The sequence below is a fragment of the Mus musculus genome, chromosome 19 (assembly GCF_000001635.26).
Source record: "Mus musculus strain C57BL/6J chromosome 19, GRCm38.p6 C57BL/6J".
Lineage (NCBI taxonomy): Eukaryota > Metazoa > Chordata > Mammalia > Rodentia > Muridae > Mus > Mus musculus.
Genome location: NC_000085.6, coordinates 36,986,002 through 37,009,168, shown reverse-complemented (window position 1 = coordinate 37,009,168; position 23,167 = coordinate 36,986,002). Strand labels below are relative to the sequence as shown.

Genomic DNA, 23,167 nt, shown 5'->3' with positions numbered 1-23,167 from the left:
TTTTCTCAATTGAAGTTTCTTTTTCTATCTAAGCAACTCTAGCTTGTGTCAAGCTGATATAAAACTTGCCAGCACAGCCATGGTATGGATGTTTGTTGTTATCCACTGAGATGAGAATGTCCTTTGAATACAAATATACCGTGATGGTTAAACTGTCAACTTGATAAGACTTGGAATAACCAGAAAATGAATCCGCTTTGTCTGTGAAGAGATTTCTAGATTACAGAGTGGGAATACCTATCCTAAATATCATCCCAGAGGGAGATTTCCTGGACTAAATGAAAAGGGGGAAAAATAAAAATTAAAAAAAAAACCCAGCACATGCTTCTGCCCCTGCCCCTGTCACTGTCTGTTCCTGACAGCAGACGCAGTGTGACTAGCTGCCTGCTGCCCTGACTTCTCCAACACAAACTGTGCCCTTGAACTGTTACTGTGTATTTTATATAAAACACAGTTTATATATACATATGCATGCATGCAGATCTGTATCAGAAAGGATTCATTCTACAGAGTATCAGAAATCTCATAAACAGAAATAAGGCCAAACAAGTTACATTTTATATCAGGCACAGATTAAGTCATAAAGGTATAGATGTTATAAATAAGAACCCAACTGTGAACTTTTAAAGTGTGGACAGGTGAGTAGGGGGTAGGTTCCATCTTCCAGGGGAGGCAGAGGCAAACGATCAGGACAGCTGTATTTACTAGTCTTAGACGATACTCATAGGGGCTGGAGACATGGCTCAGCGGTTAAGAGCACTGACTGCTCTTCCAGAGGTGCTGAGTTCAATTCCCAGCAACCATATGGTGTGGCTCACAACCATCTGTAATGGGACCCCATGCCCTCTTCTGGTGCGTCTGAAGACATCCACAGTGTACCCACATACACCACAGGCGATCCAGAAGAAAAACACACACCACTGAACAAGAAATAAGAGAAAAATTTAAATGTCTGAAGTCCGATGAAAATGAGAACTCATCAAAACCTCTGCAATCCACTGGAAGCAGCTGTAAGGAGGAGGTTTAAAGCCCCAAGTACAGACCTTAAAAACCCAGAGCCTGTGTAATAAGCAACTGCATGGTGGAAGGACAGAGCCGACTCCAGAGCTCTTCTCTCACCTAAAGACAGACAGACAGACAGAGACACAGACACACACGCAAGTTGTGCCCTTAAACCCTAAGTCCACAGGAAAAAAAAACACCAAAGGTAAGAAATTAAATTTTCGGGTATGGTGGCGCATGCCTTTGATCCCAGCACTCGGGAGGCAGAGGCAGGCGGATTTCTGAGTTCGAGGCCATCCTGGTCTACTAAGTGAGCTCCAGGACAGCCAGAGCTATACAGGGAAACCCTGTCTGGAAAAACCAAAAAAAAAAAAGAAATTAAAATTTCAAAAATCTAAAAGAAAAAGAAAGAACAAAATAGTAAAAAAAAAAAAAGGTTCTCTGAAAAGATACATAAGAGCATCAAACAGCCAGACTCCAACAGAAAACTAAAGAACCTTCAACAAAACGAGAGCCACAAATTCAGATTAGGATATACCTTAACAACTACTGTAACGAATAAATTAAAAGGAATGGATATATTTCTAGACAATCTACTGAAATATTTCACAATTAAAAGAGCCCAGGTCCAGCCGGATTCGCTGAATTCTCTGCGTCACTCAGGGAGGAGCAACAGCAGCGTGCATCAAGCCAATTCACAGCAAACAGCAAAGACTTCAACCTTTTTATAAGCTAGTGTTACTGATATCAAGACAGTTAATAACAAAAAATTATATTCCCTATGATGAGCATAAGATACAAAAATTATCAATAAAATACTTGCAAGTCAAATTAAGTAACACTGGAAAGATGGTAGTCAAGTTGGCTTAACATATTGCAGAAGAGAAGAGTGGATGTAAATCATTACATAATGGACTCAAAAGAGATGGCAAACAATTACTTCAATAGGTGCAGAGGCTGGACAAAATCCTCAGTCCCTTCAAGATAAACTCAGAGAAAAATTAGGTTTTGATAAAAGGAACGTATCTCGATGTAATAAAGGCTGTATATGACAGACTTACTCAACGGGAGAAAACTCAGACCACTTTTTCTAAAACCTGGAATAAAAAAGGGTCCAAGTTCTTCACTATAATCAATATGGTGCTTGAAGAGCAGTGAGACAAGAGAAGGAAGCAAAGGGACGCAGAGAGGAAGGGAAGTCAGAGGTTTTGGTTGGTTGGTTTTTAGTACATGACTGAGTTTTACCTTGACCTTAGGCTGGAAGACGACTTAGTGGTTAAAGTGCTTAGCGTGGACCTGGACTTAAACCCTCAGTACCCACACCAAAAATAGGTGAGTCCTGGGGCTGGCTGACCAGGAAAGTCTAGCCTCAATGGTGGGCTCTAGGTTCAATGAGAGACTGAACACACACACACACACACACACACACACACACATACTTCCATCATAAAACTCTTAGATCTCACAAACTTTTAAGTAAAAAAACAATTAAAAATCCACATTCAAAATCAGTAGCATTCCTACAAATCAGTAACAGACACGCTGAGAAAGCAAAAAGACAGTCTTAGAAGGCCTTATGAAGATTAAAGGACTCTACAAACAAAGTTATTTATTTGTTGTTTGTCTCTTTATGGAACTCTGGCTTTCCTGGAACTTGACATGTAGCTAGGCTGGTGTTGAACTCATAGAGATATATTTGCTTCTGCCTTCCAGGTGTCAAGATTAAAGACATATGCCACCATGCCCAGCTAGTAATGAAAGATTTAAATGCTTGAAAAGGAAACTGAAAGACACTTGAAAATGAAAAGCCCTCTCTGACTAAATTTAGAAAATTGTGAAAAGGGCTGTACTACAAAAAGCAACCTACAAGTTCAATGTACACATCCCAACCGTTCCCACTCACTGTACAGGCAGCACTGACAGGGCTCACTGGGGCAAAAATACATACTAAATAAGGGTAAAAAGTAGGATGGAGTGAAATGGGGAGGTATGAATATGATAAGAAAACAATATTTCAACAAGCTGGGCGTGGTGGCACATGTCTTTAATCCCAGCACTCAGAAGCCAGAGGCAGGTAAGACTCTGAGTTTGAGGCCAGAGTGAGTTCCAGACCAGCCAAGGCTACATAGTCAAACCTTGTCTCAAGCAACAACTTCAATAACTTCACAAAAAATGGGGCAGAATCCTATTCCTATGAAGTACAGAAGTCCTGGAGTAAGCAGTGCCATCCTGAGCAAAGGCGACACTGAGAGTTGTCACCAGAGCTGGTTTCTAAGCCACAGGATACAGCAGATTTCAAGGACAGAGACACTGAAAATAATGCAGCGTAACAAAGGACCCAAATATCCACGCATGTAGCGGCTCAACCTCAACAAAATGCCTGAGACCTACAGTGGAGTGGACAGTGCGTCCTCACTGACGGTGCTGGGACGGACTCATCTCCACACCCAGGTCCCTGTCATCCTGGATAAAAAACAATTCTAAATGATCAGAGACTTTAATAAGAACTGAAATTTCCCAAGTATAAGAGGCAAAATTAAGGAAACCAATTTGGGATATAGACAAGGTCAAGGGCTTCCTAAGAAGGACTCCAATCACTCAAGACATAATGCCAGGAACCAAGAAACAGTATTGCATGTGATTAAAAAACAAAAACCAAAAAACCCCTTGTATGTCAAAGGACGTAATCAAATGAAGAAGCAGCTTACAGAATGGGGGATGAAGTCTTTGCTAACCTCAGAGGATTAATATGTAGAATACACAATGAACACAAACTAAACACCAACCCAATCAATTAAATGGGCCACTAAATACATGGAAGAGAACAAAACAAAGCCATTTAACATTACTGTCTATCAGGGAAATCAAAATTAAAACTTCAGATTCTCAGAGCAGTCATGAAGACAAACAACAAGAGCTGGGGAGATGGCTTAGTGGGTAAAGCATTTACACAAGAGTACTGGAGTTCAGATCCACAACCTACCTGAGTGCCACACGGCCATGGCAGCCTGCCTTTAATTCAAGCCATGGAAGGTGGAGACAGAAATGCCTGCAGTGATTTGGCTATAAAGACTAGCCTTACTGATAGCTCTGAGTCTGAGGAGACCCTGCCTAAAAGAATACATTAGAAGAGAATTTGAAGTTTGGAACTGAACCTGGGAATCTGCATTCTCAGAACACGGATTTCATCAGTGTATTTCAAGCAGACTTTGCATTTTGCTTCTAGATGAGCTGGTTTACTGCTTGGTTTTAGCAGAGAAACATTAGCTAGGACAGAGGTTTTAGCTAAGCTGCCCATTTCCTTGTTCCAGTCTGACCCCTAACGTTATGCCTTCCTAATACAACTACTAGCGCCCTCACAGTACTTCTGTAGTTCTGGAATAAAGTTTACTGGGACTGGATCACCCAGTAACACACCTGCAGGTATTTACCCAAAGAAAACATGACTGGAGGTAAACGCCTAATGAGTAATAACCAATAGACTCTAAGTTGACATGGCAGCTGAGCAGAGAGAGCTACTTACCGGGAAACAATGGAATGCCGCTGTCCAGGAGGTATGCTGCCATCTAGTCTCAAGTAAGTGACAGAGGGCAGGTGAGGCTTGAGCAGATCATGTTCTACTATATCAAGCATGCTTTTAAGCTGACAGAAGATCAGTATTCTGTGCTGTGCCACAACAGACTCTGTGCCACTCTCTGTAGAACTGCCATTCCCCAAACCACAGTCCAACAGCAGCTTAGGGAAGAAAGCGTTACACTGTCATTCAACAGAAGCAGACAGGTGTTTGCTACCACACATGCTAGCTACTGCAAGTATTTCTATAGAAAAGTATTTCTAGTTATGGATTTGTAACCTATATCAGTCCATTAGTACTTGGGGCTAAAACTGACCACCCAGCTTGCTTCCCCCTTCCGTTAATGTTAATTCAAGGCAGTGACACAGATGTCTCAAACAAAAGCTATGAAGTTACTTCTTTAAATAAGGGATCATGTATAGTGATGCATATCTTTAATCTCAATTCTGAGAGAAGCAGGCAGATCGGTGAGCTTGAGGCCAACCTGAGCCACACAGTAAATTACAAACCAGCCAGGGCTACATAGTGAAACCCCGCCTCAAAAAATAAATAAATACATAAATAAAGTTTAATTGATTAATTAATTAAAAAGGCCAGTCAAAAGCACACCACTGACTCCCTTTAGCTGAAACAGCTGAGTTAAGAGGGGAGTCGTAGAAAGCAGGTTTATTTAGCATTATAAGGGGAGATGGTCAGTGAGTGCTCAGGAGGAAATGGCTCTGGGTTACAGCGTACTCAATGACTATGACAGTGACTGCTGTACAAGACTGGGATGTAATGTCAGAACTGCACAGTTAAAGTGGTACATCATTTTTTTAAAAAAGCTATAAAAATTGTAAGCCAAATTTAGAAATACAGCAAATGGTAAACACATCAATAAACTTTGGGAAAAGCAACGTGTTCTAGTATTAGATGTTAGGAACATTATTTTATCATTAAAAGACACACGTACTTGTTTCAAGGCTGAGAGCTTAGGCGCGTGTTGAATATCATGAAGAGAAGAATTCTGAACGGTCAGTTTTTCAGTAGTGCTCTTGAATTCTGGATGCTGAGGGGTTAAGACCAGTGCTGGATGGTTGCAGAGCTTACGTAAATATTGTAACGCCTTTAAAGGGGAAAACAGCTGTGTAAGTGCGCTTTCATAGCTCAAGTGTCTGTAATTTTGTATCCTTTCCTCCCCAGTCCATTTATCTAGAAAATTCCTACTCAGTGTTCAAGACCCGGTTCAGAGCAAGATGGATCAGCCCATAAAGCATGGGGCCCAGAGCTCAGATCTCAGAACCTACATTAAAGGGGAAGAAGTGAACACAGGGACTGCCTCTAATTCCAGTGGAATTACAGTGGTGGAGGGACATTAGGGAGTCCCTAACCAGAGAAGCCTGAACAGCAAGCTTTGAGGCTCAACAGGATCCCCTCATTATGCAACGTGGGGAGCCATCAAGAAGATACTAGCTGGGTGGCACCCGCCTTTAATCCCAGCACTTGAGAGGCAGGGGCAAGCAGATATCTGAATTTGAGGCCAGCCTGGTCTACAAAGTGAAACTCCGTCTTGACAAACAAAAAAGAAAAAGGGGAAAAAAAAAAAAGCTACTGTCCGCTACAGATGAGCACATACAGATTGCACCCAACACTGCACTGCACTGCACTTCATTACTTTCTGAAAAGTAAGATCCTGCATTCTAAAGCCCTCTTTTCATTTAACACAAATGTGTGTTACATTCTATAAGGTAGATATTAAAAACATTTTCCCATTGCGAATATTAACATGAGCTGGGTGTGGTGGCACATGCTTGTAATGCCAGCACTCTAGAGGCAAACACAGGGGATTCGAGGACAGAGGCTCGTGTACCATTTGCACGGTGTCCGTGTAGCCTGAGCTTTACAAGGCTGCCTCTCACAGACAAACCAGGAAAGAGTAAATGGGTACTTTGATATTTTTCATGTTATTTTCAGTGTTGAAAAAAAAGAGGAATATGCACTTTAGTCTTCTCTATAAAAACAGCCCCCATTAAAGAACATTCTTTAATTCTTAAAAGTAGTCTATAACCTCTACCTGGAATACATGACCTGTCGCTTTAAGTTTTGGTTTTTCAGTTTCTTCTGAAAGTGCAGCTGAAGACACGGTCTCATCAACATCACACTTGGCACGCGACTTAGCAAAATCTTCATAAAGCTGAACCTGTGAAATTATCCCAGGGAAACAGTTAATATACATCTAGGAAAAGGTGTGTGTGTGTGTGTGTGTGTGTGTGTGTGTGTGTGTGTGTGTGTGTGTGTGTGTGTGTGTGTGTGTGTGTGTGTGTGCGCGCGCGCACACACATGCAGCATGAACAGTAAATTAAACTAGCCTTTGTAAATAAAGAAAACTAAGACACTACTACCTCATTATTGATATTAGAGAGAATTCACTCCATCTGTATGTAAGTTCCTTTAAAATTACATTTACAGAAAAAAATGAAAAATTAATTTTTCAGCTGCAAAGTATTACACACACAAACACTAAATTTTTCCTCCATTTAGGAAAATAAATTATCAACAAAAGGGAGTCAGATCCATTAAAAGTAAATGAGGAAAGTCTTTTTTAATACAAGTCTATTAAAAAAAAAAACCCAAAAACCTATCAGTCCCTTCTGAGACTAGATTTTAAAAGAATGTTACTGCTAATTTAAAGCATTACCTTGTAACATAATACAAAAGGAAAAAAAAATCTATCAAGGATGGAAGAACAAAACTCACAGAATACAAATCCATAAAAGTTAACCAAAGGCAAAATGTCATTTCCCTCTGGAGTTCTCTTCCTCCAGAATATTTCAATGTGGTTTCTGCCTATACTATAGTCCTGTAGCACTAGAATATTATCACCATTCCCTCCCCAAAGGGCAAAAAGTATCCCATTTCTCATAAGACATTCCTTTCAAGAAGTTCTTTTCTTTTCTTTTTTTCTTCTGAGACAGGCTCTCTCTGTGTAGCTCTGGCTGTCCTGGAACTCACTCTGTAAACCAGATGTTAAAGCGCAGAACCAGAGCTCCCTGCCCATAAATCTAAGGTGAATAGCTCAGTTCTGGCTAACAGGTACTACACTAACATATACCAGAAGAGGATAAGGTTAGATTGGGAATAATTCTATGAGTCTTTGATGCATTTGACCTTGCCAAACCAAACAATACTGAGACAGAATATAAACTAACCACGCGAAATGAAATGCCTAACAGAAATGGTTTCTATGAAGAGAGTACAAGGAAAGCCCACAATAAAACTCTCTTCTAACAGTCTCTTCTGCGTATAAAGTCAGAAATGGGTTAAAATGTATTTGGAACACTGATAGAAAACAAATAATATTTCAAGTACAATAACATCCCAAAGATCAAGATTTTATACTTAACTCAAATAGTGTTATTAGGCAAGTTGCTTACTTTTTCTCACTTTTGCTGTATTTTCAAAAACAGGGAGTATGTAACATCCATCACCCTGTCATAGGATGACACAACACTACCCACATGCAGATCTTGGCCTTCATAAGGGCTTTTGTTAACAGTGCCCCTTTTTGCTTCTTGTAGTTTCAGTTACCAGTGGTTTGAAAATACAAAATAAAAATTCTAAAGATAAACGATTTATATCAAGTCCTACATTATCCCAAAACACTCTGCCAGGGATGCAAATCACCCTGCTGTAAGCACGTTCATGGTGCCAATGGCGCCTGCTCATCAGTCAGGTAGTCTCAATTCCAATATGGATCAGCTATCGCCTCCTCTATGACCTGTGGTCAAGTAAGTCTTATTTCACTCAAAAACAGCCCAAGAGAAGTCATAGTGCTTTCTTTAAGTGAAATATCTTAATGAGTGTGTGTGTGTGTGGGGGGGGGGGGGCGTTACTTGGTAGTTTAGGGCCAGATTCCAAAGGGTTACGCCCTTACACTTGGAGGGGAGAAGAGCATTGCTCTCTATTTAATCTACAGAACACAGATCACTCTCTTTAGAGAAAGTACGCTGTCCCTTAGGAGGGAAAGGCTCTAGACTCCTCCACTAGAGTGAGATGTAGCTCATGTTTATACTTAAACTAGAGAACTGGATTCTCGATGGGCATCTGATAAAAGCCTGTCCTGCTAATAGTATTCTATCAACAACTACAATGAGCACACTCCTCACCTGGAGAGGGCTGAGAGTACAGTAATAGTCTTGAATAATTTTAGGTGGAAGATCCTGCAAAACATCTTCTTTCATTCTTCTGAGAAGGAACGGCAGGACTTGGCGGTGCAGAGCGTCCATTGCCAGGACACCTGTCAGCAGGGAGAACACAGCTTTGAGTGCCTGTGACGCCCCATCCTCCTGACCATGAGGACTCAGTGTACTTCTTCCTTACCTGCTTCTTGTTCTCGACTGGAGCTTCGTGCATCCCTACTCGCTAATATAGGTTTGCCATATCGAGCAGCAAACTGGCGTTCAGTACCCAAAAATCCAGGCATAAGGAAATCAAATAATGACCACAACTCCAAAACATTGTTCTGAACAGAAAAAGAATCATCAGTTATCTTTCCTTCATTCTGGCAAGTATCATTTCCTAGCAGGTCTGGATCCTAACTTTTTTCTTCTTCAGAAACCTCAGCAGCGCAGGTTCTGGCTCAGCACACTCAGCTGCTCTCTAACATGAATACCCTTCTAATTCCACTAAAGCTCTGCAGAGCAGAAAGCCCCTGACCACTTCAAAACTAAAGTGGAAGAAGAGAAAAGAGATGGCTTTTTAATTGGACAAATCCTCAAATCTTCTGATGTCTCAATCAAGTACAAGTAGTTAAGTAGGGCAAGCACCTTTAATCCCAGCACTTGGGAGGCAGACGCAGGTGGATCTTTGTAAATTCAAGGTCTACCTGGTTAACACTGTGAACTCCAGGACATCCAGGGATACATAGAGAAACTCTGTCTCGAATAATAATAATAATAATAATAATAATAATAATAATAATAATAATAATAATAAAAAATCATCTCTCCAATCCCCTTTTAGTGCACTTTTAAATAGACACATACCAAAACCAACTTTGGGCTAGGGGTTTGTTTAACTCAGAATTTAACACTTGCTTGAAATTGTTGCAGCCCTGGGTTTGATCCCTAACAAAATAGCACACATTCTTACACACACACAGAGCCCACAGAACTTCTAGAAAGAAAGAAAAATCTGTAAAAGACAACTTATCTTTAATGATTATTAAAATATGCAATGCTTACTAAACTATGACTGAAAGCCTCAGAACTCCCTTTTCTTTTCTTACAGTTTATTTTTATTGAGACAGAGTTGTTTACAGCCCTGGCTGCTGTGGAACTACCTGTGTAGATCAGGCTGGCCTCAAACTTACAAAGTCCTGCCTGCCCCGTCTCAGGAGTGCTGGGGTCAGAGGGTTGTGCCACCACATACATGTGGCACTCACTCTCCTGTATCTCAGCACGTGGGAAGCCGAGGTAGGTGAAATGAATTTGAGAGCAGTTAGTTATACTACTACACAGAAAAATCCTGCCTTGAAAATAAAAATTCATTTTTAGAGCTAGAAAATATGGTTCCACTAATTGGAGAATAAGGTAATCTTCCTACCAAAGGCGGCTGCCTATCCAGGCAAGTTATGAACATTTGCTGAAAATTTCAAACCTCTACTGTGTGATATTCATTTCTAAGATGGTTCTATTTTCACTGCTAAATCAGATTTCTAGTTAACTACAGGAGTAGAATGGTCAGGGTAGGATCAAATCTGTTTTAAACATCAAACAAGTGTTAATTTAATAACCTAAAAATTAGAATGTAAGTATGACCTTTAATAAAACTTGACCTATTTAAGAGGCAAGCAGAAGCCGGGTGTGGTGGTGCACGCCTTTAATCCCAGCACTCAGGAGGCAGAGGCAGGCGGATTTCTGAGTTTGAGGCCAGCCTGGTCTACAAAGTGAGTTCCAGGACAGCCAGGGCTACACAGAGAAACCCTGTCTCAAAAAACCAAAAAGAGGCAAGCAGACCTGTGAGCTTGATCTATAGTGAGTTCTGGGCTAGTCTCGACTATATAATGGCAAAGGAGATGGGACACCTTGAAAGGAGTTAAGAAAGAGTTGCTCTTTTTTTTTTTTTTTAAGATTTATTCATTATATGTAAGTACACTGTAGCTGTCTTCAGACTCCAGAAGAGGGAGTCAGATCTTGTTATGGATGGTTGTGAGCCACAATGTTGTTGCTGGGATTTGAACTCAGGACCTTCGGAAGAGCAGTCGGGTGCTCTTACCCACTGAGCCATCTCACCAGCCCGAGTTGCTGTTCTTACAGAGGACCCAGATTCAGTTGCCAACATAGTGACAACAATTTATAACTCCAGTACTATGGAATGTGACACTCTCTTCTGGTCTCTGTGACCTCCTTATACACAGTACACAGGCAAAACACTCATACTCATAAAATTAAAAATATATAAATCTAAATAATCTAATAATCTGATTAATTATGGCCGGGCAGTGGTGATGCACACTTTTAATCCCAACACTTGGGAGGCATAGGCAGGTAGATCTCTGTGAGTTTGAGGCCAGCATTATCTACAGAGCTAGTTCTAGGACAACCAGGGCTACATAAAGAGACCCCGTCTTGAAAACCAAGAAGAAGAAAAAAAAAATTACTTATGAAAGCCCAGGTGTGATCATGTGTATCTATAATCCCAGCACTCAGGAAGCAGAGGCAGGAGGATTGCAATGAATTTAAAACCAGCTAGGATTTCAGACCAGCTAGTGCTACACAGTAAGACCCTGTCTCAAAACAAAAACAGACAAAACCAAACCTGCATGCTCCTGCCACATACCAAAGGAGCCTTTACAAAACAATTTAACTACTTTTGTCATCTTTATAAACTAAAAGACTCCGTAATTTACTACTAAATGCTATGCCACCTGGCAAGTTTATTATTTGTTTTAAAATAGGAAGAACTGTAAATAATTACCTGGATTGGTGTTCCAGAAAGAATAATCCTGTAATTAGCAGTCAGCTGCTTTACTGCTTTGGACAACTTGGTTTTTCCATTTTTTATGACATGGCCTTCATCAAGAATACAGTAGTTAAATTTAATATTTCTAAGGAAAAATAAATAAATAACTGTTATCCATCTTTTCCTACATATCAGACATTATAGGAACAATCATAGAAGCCGAAAAATTAAGTATTCTCAACTTCAATATCAATTTTTCTTTTTCTTTTTTCCTGCTAGAAGTATTTCATGGAAATAGAGAATACATGAAGACAAAGCTATAATACGTTTTTTTAATGTATTTTTTTAAAGATTCATTCCTTCATTCATTTCTTTATTTATTAATTATATGTAAGTACATTGTAGCTGTCTTCAGACACAACAGAAGAGGGCATCAGATCTCATTATGGGTGGTTGTGAGCCACCATGTGGTTGCTGGGATTTGAACTTCGGACCTTTGGAAGAACAGTCGGGTGCTCTTACCCACTGAGCCATCTCACCAGCCCCAAAGGTACAATTCTGATATGAATGAATGGATGAATTCTATAAGGTATATTATAAACACAGCCACAATCCAGAGCAAAACATCATGTTCCACCAACCTAAAAATCTCTTTTGTGCTTTCTCCCAACTAAGTTTTAAAAATCAAAATAGCGGGGCTGGAGAGATGGCTCAGAAGTTAAGAGCACTGACTGCTCTCCCAAAAGTTCTGAGTTCAATTCCCAGCAACCACATGGTGGCTCACAACCATCCGTAATGAGATCTGACCTCCTCTTCTGGAGTGTCTGAAGACAGCTTCAGTGTACTTACATATATAATAAATAAATCTTTAAAAAAAATCAAAATAGCATACATCCACTGTAAAAAGTGACAGTTTGGCTGACATTTTCATACATGTATGTCAAGTATACTGTTCATACTCAGTACCCACATTATCCTATCATATCCTCCCTATATACCACCTATCAATACTAAATTTTTCTAAAGTACATTTGAAGTCTTACCTAAAAAAGTCTATGTCATTCCTCACAACATCATATGAGGCTACTATCAGATTGTGCCTTTTTACTTGATGTTGCAACCTTTAAAGAAAATAAGGAAGGAAAACAGGAATTATTAATTTCTTAATGCGATTTTATTTTGCTTTTTTTTTTTTTGGATTTAGTTTGATTTTTTTCAGACAAGGTTTCTCTGTGTAGCCCTGGCTGTCCTGGAACTCACTTTGTAGACCAGGCTGGCCTTGAATTCAGAGATCAGCCTGCGTCTGCTTCCCAAGCTGGGATTAAAGGCTAAGGTGTGAGCCACCACACTCTTCTTAATACAATTTCAATGGTGTAAGTGCAGCTGCTATTATAGTGTAAATCTGTAAAGTGTTCCAATTGGGCTACTGAGCACTGTGTTTACTCTGTAAACAAGAATGCTACCACATACTTTATGATGTAGATCTGATATGTGACTCAGAAAAAAAAGATGAGCACCTAACTCAAAATTTAGTAAGAGCTTTGTCAGCATCTCTTCTTTTGGGGCACATTCATTCCTTTACCATTCAGGCTAAATGGGTCTTATCGATCCTAGATCCCCATAACAAATAAAAAGATAAAGATGAAACAGCAGAACCAGGTTGACCTATTCACAAGATTATATCCTCTGACAGCCAGTCTATCATGTCCAGACTGAGATCTCTGATGAAAGAGTAAAGAACTACTTAGTATGGTCCTGGAGCTAGGAGAGTATGGTTGGCGACTACCCAAGGTCATTTACCACCAACTCTAGAATAAAGTAAAGATCAACTCAACTTTGGGAAAGAAAAACAAGAAAGAGTCCTGTTGCTTCTAAAGCAATAACCCACCCTTAAAATTCTCAAGGGAGTGAGCTGATTCCCTGTTAGGTAGCTAACAAGCAGAATTCCTATCATGTGCAGATGCGTGAATACTAATTGACACTACAGGAATTTCGAGTGCAAACATTTCAAGTGCTTACAATCAAATCCTCACTCTGTCCACTTAACAAACTCAAGTGAGCTTCACTAAGGCCCTATGCCGATCTCCAAACAATGGATCTCAGCGTAGTAATTTTCAACCTTCCTGATGCTGTGACCCTGTAATACAGTTCCTAAGGTTGTGGTGACTTCAACCATAAAGTTATTTCATTGCTACTTCACAATTGTAATTTTGCTACTGTTATAAATTATAATGTACATATCTGATATTCAACTACAAAGAGATCATGACCCACAGGTTGAGAACCAGTGCCTGCGGGGTGATCCTGAGTACACACTGTGGCCATAACTGTGGTATATCTACACCAGCCAGTATGAACCAAAAGTACACATAAAGAAGACAAAGGAGAAGAAAAGGAAACTGAGAAAATATGTAAAGAATGGAATCAAAGAAAAAAAGAAGTGCTGTGGCCCCAAGGTCCTCAAGAGATCACCCAGGGTAGACAGGGCTGCTGCTCGTTTCGCAGACCACGGGTGGGAGAGTGGTTCAAGTCCTTCATTCTGGTGAGCTTCACTGTTACCTTCTTACCATTTTCTTAAGCTAGGTCTCTGGGTCTAATTCTAGAGCTAACTACAGTTCACTTTTAATACATTCTATGTTTCCAAGAGACTTAAACTATGAACCATTTTGTTGCACGGCTCTTACCTTATCCTTTCAGTGGGAGGGCCAGTATAATGCAACGGATTGAGATATTCTCTGGAACAAAATTTACCTACTTCATCTACCCAATGACCTGTTAATGTTGGTGGACAAACCACCAAGGAAGGAAGTGGCATACATTCTGCCAATTTCGATCTTGCATATTCCTGGGCCCTTTACAAAAGAAAAAAACAAGTAAGCAATTTGTTTACATTGATCAGGATTCAGAACCTTCATTTTGAAATTTTGTTTTTCATTACCTCTGACAGTGATCTCCTGCTAGAATGCAGATGGACTGTAATGTTTTTCCTAAGCCCATGTCATCACACAGAATTCCATGAAGCTTATACTTATTGAGAAAGGCTAACCAGTTCACACCATCCTAGAAAGTTGGGTAGAGAAAGGAAATCTATGTAAATGTAAGCAGAGCATAAGGAATTTTTTTCTTGTAAAATGTATTTGTATGAACCTAGATAAATTAAAATAGGACACTAAACCTAAGACTTGACTGAGTCAAACAAGAAAAGTGATTTCACATTTACAAACTCACCTGCTGATATTTCCTGAGTTCAGCATTGATTGGCACTGGGATCTTGTAATTTTCTAACTTCTTCCCATCTAACAATTGCTCTAAAAAGTGTCGCTCTTTTGCTTTCAACTGGATTAATTCTTCTGACATGTTTGGAGGGTCTGGAATGCCTGCCTAAAATAGGTTTTAAGATGTATTAGAATTAGACTTGAGAGTAATACATAGCTCATTTGCTAAGTGGTTGACGAACATGCAAAAAGCCCCAAGTTCAATGCCAGCATTGCATAAAACTACAGCATTCCGGGGTTGAAGGGGTTCACCTCTCTCAAGAAGTATTAACTAATGCTTGTTCTATGTGTGGGGGTGGGGTAAGGGAAGAGAAGGTTGTCTGAAAGGCCTGGATTTCACTAGACAGTCCATGCCAGTTACTAAAATTTTCCATCCTGAAAGGTTATCAAAATAATTGCAGTTTTACAAAGGCAAACATACACGCAGAAAAACATAATTAAAAATAGTATGAAGACTTGATGGTAAATAAATCTAAAGATTTTAAAAGATATTAAAAGAGCTTGAAGAATTAGACAAAGAAAACACAGGGCTTTAATTTGCAACAAATGTTAAACAAAGATATGAAGTCTACTTTACATTCTATGTTATTAATATCAGCTTCACAGTGTTCTGAAGTCTTCAGATATTGAATCTCAAAATATGGTATATGAAAATTCTAATTAATACCCCCAACCAAATTTTCTGTTTTATAACAAAGAAGGAATTGTGCACTGTATTCACTTTGTTAACACCTGTACAATTTAGTGCAAAACTGCTTGAACCCGAGAAAGAGTCTAAGCAAGAGCACCAAAAGTCCTAGTGACATCTATAACTTACCAGGCTGGTAAAAATGGGAAGAGCTATTAAATCTCATCCTTGAGCACGAGACAAATGTGAAATACACACACACACACACACACACACACACACACAAAACTTCTGACCTTTTCAAAATACAACATATTGGAGGAGGGTACCTGTTAACTGTTTGCTAAACTAACATCTTTTTTTTCCCTTAAATAATTTAAACACATCAGTATTCCATTAAATTCTTTGCCATACTGTGATGCTCGTAGACATGCCTGACCATATCCAGCCTCAGGTTTCAATACTGATTTGACAGACTGTGTGTATTTATGTCTGCACAAAGGCCAAAGGAAGATAGCAGGTGTCCTGCTCTGCCATTCTCTACCATCATCATTCCTTCAGTCTCTACCGAACCTGAACCAGAGCCAGAATGACAGCCAGCAAGCCCAGTGATCCTCAGGTCCCTGTCCCTTAGTGACAGGCAGTGACCGGCCACATCTTGTTTGTTATGTGAGTGGTGGGAACGCAAACTCAGGTCCTCACCCTTGTGCAGCACGTGCTCTTCGCCACTTAGTCATCTCCTCAGCCAACCTTACTCTTGAGAGCTATTTCTGAGCTAAGGGGTGGAGGGAATTGGTAGAACACTACCTACCATGTACAAGGCTTATGTTCAATCCCCAGTACCATAAAAAAATTAAATCCAAAATATTTACAATTATTAACTTTGGATCATCATAAAATTATTATTATGTTAAAGCAAATTTTACCCATGGACACCTAAAAACTACACTAACAAAGCAGGGTTGTGCTTGTGGCTGGGACACACCACAAAACATCAGCCTGAGGTCTCATGATGGTACTGGACCCAAGTTCAATCCTCTGACCTCCATCACAGGCACAAACAGCCCTGTCATACACACAAAATAAATCTTTAAAAATAAAAAGTTACTACTCTGAGGTTATACAAAACACTAAACTCATAAATACCGATCTCTCCCACTTACCTCAAGTGGCATCAGTCTAATCAGTGTTGCAAAGCACTGAGTAGCCATGAATCTCACACTGTCTGTCTGATCACTCATCCTTCCCAATACAGGAACAACTAAAAGGACAATATATGGAACAATACCGACATCCAATTGTTCCATAACACCTGAGTAAGTCATCAAGGAAATTTTAAAATAGTTCCCTGGTACACATCTTCATGTCCTAGTATACAAAGATTGCAACTTCAACATTAAAAGTCTTTTTCTTGACATTTTCACACACTGTAGCTGTCTTCAGACATGACAGAAGAGGGCATCAGATCCCAGATGGCATCAGATCCCAGATGGTTGTAGGCCACCGTGTGGTTGCTGGGATTTGAATTCAGAACCTTTGGAAGAGCAGACTCAGTGCTCTTAACTGCTGAGCCATCTCTCCAGCCCTATTTTCTATTATTTTCTGAGACAGGTTATCATAGAAGTCTAGAATGGCCTTTATCTCTTGGTCCTTCTGATCCTACCTCCAGTGCTAGGATTACAGATGGACAACATCCTGCAAGGCTCAATGTAATGATTTCTGTTAACAATCCTAACATGTTGGAACTGTTTTAGAGACAGGCACATCTCTGAGTTCAAGACCAGCCTAGTCTATACAGTGAGTTCCAGGACTACACAGTGAAACCCTGCCTTGAAAAACCAAAAGCAAAACAAAGCTGGGGATGAAGAGATGGCAAAGTAGGACCATTCCAAGGGACCTGGATTTGATACACAGAACCCACCTAAGAGCTCACAACCACCTGGAACTCCAGTCCCAGGGGATCTGATGTCCTCTTCTAGTTTCCATGGGTACTATGCATGCACATGGTACACAGACAAACTGTGTGTGTGTGTGTTTTAATTTTTAAAAATCTTATTATTTTATTTTCATGCCTTGTGCCAGAAAAAGTCAGAAGAGGGAGTCAGGTTCCATGGGACAACTCAATTCTTTGTGTATCACACGAAGATTAATTCTCAATTTCCAACCAGGAGCATAAAAATCATCATGTGGATATACTAAATCTAATCTCTGCCACTGAGAATTCTGAACCAGAAGAACCAGACTTTTCTACTGATCTGACCTTATCCACCTTTCTGGCTGTGACCCTTGGGATTCACACATTCCAAATGAAACAACAGCCACCTTGTCCTTTAAATGAGCTGTAGCACATTTCTAGATTTGCTGTGTTTCAGTAAAAGGCAGACATTTACATGACCTGAAGAGAAACCAGAGCTTAATTATCTTACATATTCCATTAATTTTCTCCTGGAAAAAAATGAACAAAGCTTGAAAACATACATTTAAGGTAAATATAGCCCACCAAGTATTTAACTAATACTAAGGAAACATTAAATAAGATAAACAGATCAGTTACTAGTTTAAAATTATATAAAAGTACTTTTGCATGTTAAAAAGTTACCTATTTTAAGCAATTCTTTAAACTTCTTGTATGAAATTTTGATATAAAATATAAAATAAAATATAACCATGATTAAATCATATTGAAATGTAAAATACTTCAAAATAAAATATAAAAAGATGTCATTTGGAGTAAGCAGATTATGTGCATTTTAAAGTGAGCAAACTGAATTATTCTTAAATAAAATAAATAAAACGGTTCAGATTTGGCAAAATAAAGGATACAGGCAAGTGCTTCAATTGCACCTTCTTGCTTGACATTGTCATCAATTGCTCCCAACCAAGGAAGTACCTTCTCCAAAAAAATATTCATTGTTTCCATGGTAGCTATTTTACTCATGACACCTATGCAACGAGCCGCCATGTGCCTCACTGCAGTGCTGGGGTACTGAAGGCACATATAAAGATGAGGCAAGTGCTGTACCAGCTAAAAATAATTGAAAAAAAATTACGTTACTTACTAGGGAATACTTAAAAAGTTCAGCGTTCCTGATTTTATTCTCGGTACTTTGGTTTTTGGTAGGTATTTCCAAGTTCTGGCTTACCACAATATTATGACTACAACAGCGTTCACTAATAAATGTCCATTGCATAGTACATCAAGGCTACCAATAATAGCCAAATATTTATTCAACAGTGAAGGCCAGTCTCACACTTCAGCTGAGTACAGGGGGATAAAAAGGAGTTCTTTCTTTACTACTAATAAAAAAGTCCAAGCAGTGGTGGCGCACGCCTTTAATCCCAGCACTCGGGAGGCAGAGGCAGGGGGATTTCTGAGTTTGAGGCCAGCCTGGTCTACAGAGTGAGTTCCAGGACAGCCAGAGCTATACAGAGAAACCCTGTCTCAGAAAAAAAAAACATAACTAAACAATAATAATAATAATAATAATAGAGAAGATGGGAAAGCTTTCTTTGAGAAGAGGATTTGCTGTTGTCCAGGCTGGCCTCAAACTACCATACACAAGCTGTCTTTCTATCTCGTCTTCTAAGAAACTGGGAAACAGACACAGGCTACAGCTTATCAGAAATTCTTAAAAAGTAAACGTACATAGTTTTATTCCTAACCACTATCTCCTGGATTGAACTTTATGACTCTTATTTTTATGTTATGTAACTACAGAGAAAAGATAAAACTGCAATACAATAAATGGCAAAGAGCATCTCTAATGTAGATACATAGATTTTTTTTTTTTATTAAAACCAAATAATCTTCTACTTTTCCTCTTCCCTGTATGAAAACTCTTGTTAGACGTGTAATAGTAAAAGCCGACCCAAAACTAAAGCCTTACACTAGTGTCCCCCTGGCCACTGACCAGTTCCACCTTAGCAGGCGATTTCCTCCACCTCTGCTTATCCTGAAGACATGTCCTGCTGCCTGAGCTCCTCCTTGTGTGGAGCTCTCCCTAATTTTGATCTAAACAGCCTACACTTTTCTTTCTCCTTTGCTTCAGAACTCTTTCCACAATGCTCCTTAAATTTCTACTTGGGTTTTCACTCCTGCACCCAATTCATAAGTCTCATAAGGAAGAATCTAGTTATACCACATTTTAAAAAATGCCATTAGTAGCAATATAAATTGTATATTTCAAGTATTAAAATTATTCAACAAGACAATTTACTTTATCTGAAAAAGCACAACACATATTAATTACCAAGGGATGAAGTGCAGAGTCCATGGAAGCTGCTGCTATTTCAAACACTTGCAGGGAATTCACCAATTCTTGAGCAGGAACATCACCTCTTTCCAGGAGGGACTTTCCATCTATTCAAATAAAAGTCCTATCACTTTGTAATTAATTTTTAGAGCTAGAGTCCACAAAAGTAAATTATTACCCCCTCAGCTAATATATAAATGTCAACAAAGTTTTTTGTATTGAAAATGGTATGACTTTAAGTACTCAAATACTGCACTTAAAAGCAACTGAAGAGATTTAAAATAATAATGCATTTCAAAATCTATTTTTAAATATACAGAGAATAGGGGGGAAAATAACATGAAAATTATCAGCCATTTTAAAGCTTACATGCTAACCTAGAATAAAAAGAGATAAGCAGCTTTCTTTGAAAAGGGTATGAGATACACACTAAAATCACTGAACTGATTTAAATTGAATGCATACCAAAATTATTTAGGTCAATCATAGACTTCAATGGGCCAACCATAGCATCCCAAAGATGTGGCAACTTCACTGCCATTTCAGCACCAAAATGCTTCACTATAGTTGTTAAGGCAAATTCAGCTCCTCTCCGCTGTACCAGGTAAGGCTTCTGACCCTAAAATCCAATTTTGAAAGAATATTTAAAAAAAGCGTAATACATTATAGTTTTAATCAAAAGTATTTTAAAGTCAACATCTAAAAATTGACAGTGCTTCTGATAATCAATAAAACAATTACTGGATATATTTATGAACACTGCAAACATTTTTCAATAATAAATTCCACACAGGCCTAAAACTCCTAACTAGATTTTTTTTTAGTCTAACACAGAAATAAAATAATAGGACATATGCTATTTCTAAAGACAGTCACCAGTGACATTTTTAAAATGTTCTCTGCCCCCAAAAAACAGCAGCCCCAAAGATGCAACCATGAAAAACTTACCCATGACCCATATTTTACAAAACCACATCTTTTTTAGCACCAAGAGTTTACTATGGAGCCCAGGTAAGTGCCCACGTCTTACAATCAAAAGAACAGGAATAGCGAGCCATCCCATTGTTAATATGCTACTGTAAGAGCTATGGCTATGTCTTAGGGCAGAGGCAAAGCCTTTGCCTGCATCCCTGTCCTGAAATACTCTCTGCACTCTTGTACATTAATCTGATCCTCCTTCCTACCTACCTCCCAGTCTGGCCTCAAACTTGTGAGCCTACTACCTCAGTCCAAGTAGTAACTAACAACAACTTAGTTCTGAATCTAGAAACCAAATACTTAAGAATAAAAGCATTCATGGGGGAAGGGACGGGGACTATTTACCTCATCAAGTTCAACCAGGATAGTCCCACTACTTCCTGCAGGTAGATCTGCTATCTGAGCTTTGATTGCTTTGGGGATGGGACCTCGCCTGCTGGTGATAGCAAATGCTGCTTTCTGATGCCTGTAGAGTGTAATGATCCCCCTGTGCTTGGTGACAGTATGGTGCATTCCATCCTTTTCTGAGTTGGATCCTAGAAAGGAAAAAAAACCATTTAATCAAAATATAGGTGAGCAAAAAGCTTCCTGCCCTAAAGAGATATTATTATAAACTCATTGAGACCTCAATTTTTATACAGGATGATGCTGTGTTAGGCAATGACATGATAACCAAATTGTCTATTTGGATTAAGACTTATATTAAACACAATGAAAGTTATGGAGTAAAAAACAATGAAAAATAGCACTTGCAATGATAGCAACCAGGAATAAACATGAAAAAAATATTAAATATTTGTAATCATGATGAATTCAGAAAAACGCTCACCACTGCATTACTACAGTTTAGTTAATATTATACAAGGAACTTTCTTCCTTCTCATTTGTTTTTAAAAGTTGTGAGTCTATTACATTTCAAATAATTTGGGCTTTCTAAAATCATAATTTAGAAATCATTATAGGACTTAGTTATGTGACTACACCAATGTTATTTATATCTAAATAAAAGTTGTTTTCCATACATAAAAATAGGAAATTTGGGACTGGCGAGATGGCTTAGAGGTTAAAAGCACTGACTGCTCTTAACCAGAGGTCCTGAGTTCAAATCCCAGCAAACACATGGTGGCTCACAGCCATCTGTAATGCGATCTGATGCCCTCTTCTTGTGTGTATGAAGAGAGTGGCAGTATACTCACATACATAAAATAAATAAACCTTAAAAATAAAATAAAAATAGGAAATTTGTTTATTTGGTGTTATTTATCAAATAGACTACTCACATCATAACATGGCAATAAATTAATAAAACAAATTATTAATGTTTGATACAGCTAGTTTTTCTAGCCTAGCTAATAAGCCATGCAATGACTTTCAAGGTTAAAGAAGGCTGCACAGACTTCAGCCAAGTCTTTCATTTCTGATATAGATGGCTCATTTGCATATACGAGGGCTGACTAGCAAATACACAAACTGATACAATTTCGTTATAATCAAGCTTTGTTTCATACAGAATAAGAAATGGAGAGATAGCTCTAAAAGGATCCAGATTTGTGCTTAAATTACATCTATAATCCAATGAAACTAAATTTAAATGGTCAATTCCTTCTCTATGCAAATAAAGGTTTAAATATATACCTTTAGAATTTTCCTGGCCACTTTGTGTTGGTACTGGACACGTAACACAGGGAGTGAGGTATGGGTCCACACAAAGAGAGCTACAGAGGTTCTTAATAACTTTTGAATTAGGGCATGGTGTCCTTGTTGTACACTGCTGAAGAAGCTTAGCTATGTACTGAGCAGCATAGTTCTGCACTAGCGTATTCTCTTCTTTTTTAATCGTTTCCATTAATGGTTTTATGATAGGATTTAGTTTCTCCGGAAGCTGCTGCAAGCTCACAACAGCACACGCAGCAAACGTGTGTACTCTCAGCTGCAGTACTTGCCACTCCTGGTTCGTCTCTGCAACTGTCATTTGGACCTGATGCCGTTTACTATCTAACTGCTGTAACACTTGAGGATTTAAATCAAAAGTTGATGTGACTTCATTAAAAATAGTGGTTACCTAGTTAGAAAAAAACAAAATAAAAATCATTAATTACAATAATCCCAGATACTCTAAAACTCCTAAGTGGCAGTTTTCTGTTTCACTTGTAAAAGTCTCACAGTATCAAGTATTGTTTTAATATTTAGTAAGCTAAATAAATGTCTAAAATAGCCCAACTAAAAGTGTAGCTTAGTCTTTCTTCACAGTAACATTACATACTTCTTAAGAAAAGACACAACAGTCTCTTAAGAGAAATAAAATTACCATTAAATACCATATTTCACCTAACTGGTAAAACATGAAAGCTACAAACAAATAGAAATTGTTAATTTGAGGAATATCAAAATTCAAACTACTTCTCTATTCCACAAACACACAGAAGCAGCTTAGACTACAGAGTGAGTACCAGGCCAACCAAGATTATACAGAGAAATCCTTTCTTAGAAAACCAAACAAACAAAGATAAAAAAC

The 23,167-nt window shown here is 38.8% G+C and overlaps 1 protein-coding gene across 4 annotated transcripts in view; it reads right to left on the bottom strand.

Moving 5' to 3' along the window:
* The window catches only part of Btaf1 (B-TFIID TATA-box binding protein associated factor 1), an 87,979-nt gene that overhangs the window by 4,889 nt on the left and 59,923 nt on the right, over positions 1 to 23,167 (bottom strand). For all 4 annotated transcript variants that reach the window (NM_001080706.1, XM_006526561.4, XM_030250684.1 and 1 more), the window contains 16 exons: positions 22,288 to 22,714; positions 20,998 to 21,188; positions 20,140 to 20,293; positions 19,672 to 19,781; positions 18,245 to 18,446; positions 16,585 to 16,733; positions 14,747 to 14,899; positions 14,457 to 14,578; positions 14,203 to 14,370; positions 12,562 to 12,639; positions 11,534 to 11,663; positions 8,936 to 9,077; positions 8,722 to 8,852; positions 6,630 to 6,755; positions 5,529 to 5,681; positions 4,526 to 4,737 (listed from right to left, as the gene is read on the bottom strand). In NM_001080706.1, coding sequence (NP_001074175.1) covers positions 4,526 to 4,737; positions 5,529 to 5,681; positions 6,630 to 6,755; positions 8,722 to 8,852; positions 8,936 to 9,077; positions 11,534 to 11,663; positions 12,562 to 12,639; positions 14,203 to 14,370; positions 14,457 to 14,578; positions 14,747 to 14,899; positions 16,585 to 16,733; positions 18,245 to 18,446; positions 19,672 to 19,781; positions 20,140 to 20,293; positions 20,998 to 21,188; positions 22,288 to 22,714 — 2,648 coding nt within the window. The remainder of the gene's footprint in view (positions 1 to 4,525; positions 4,738 to 5,528; positions 5,682 to 6,629; positions 6,756 to 8,721; positions 8,853 to 8,935; positions 9,078 to 11,533; positions 11,664 to 12,561; positions 12,640 to 14,202; positions 14,371 to 14,456; positions 14,579 to 14,746; positions 14,900 to 16,584; positions 16,734 to 18,244; positions 18,447 to 19,671; positions 19,782 to 20,139; positions 20,294 to 20,997; positions 21,189 to 22,287; positions 22,715 to 23,167) is intronic.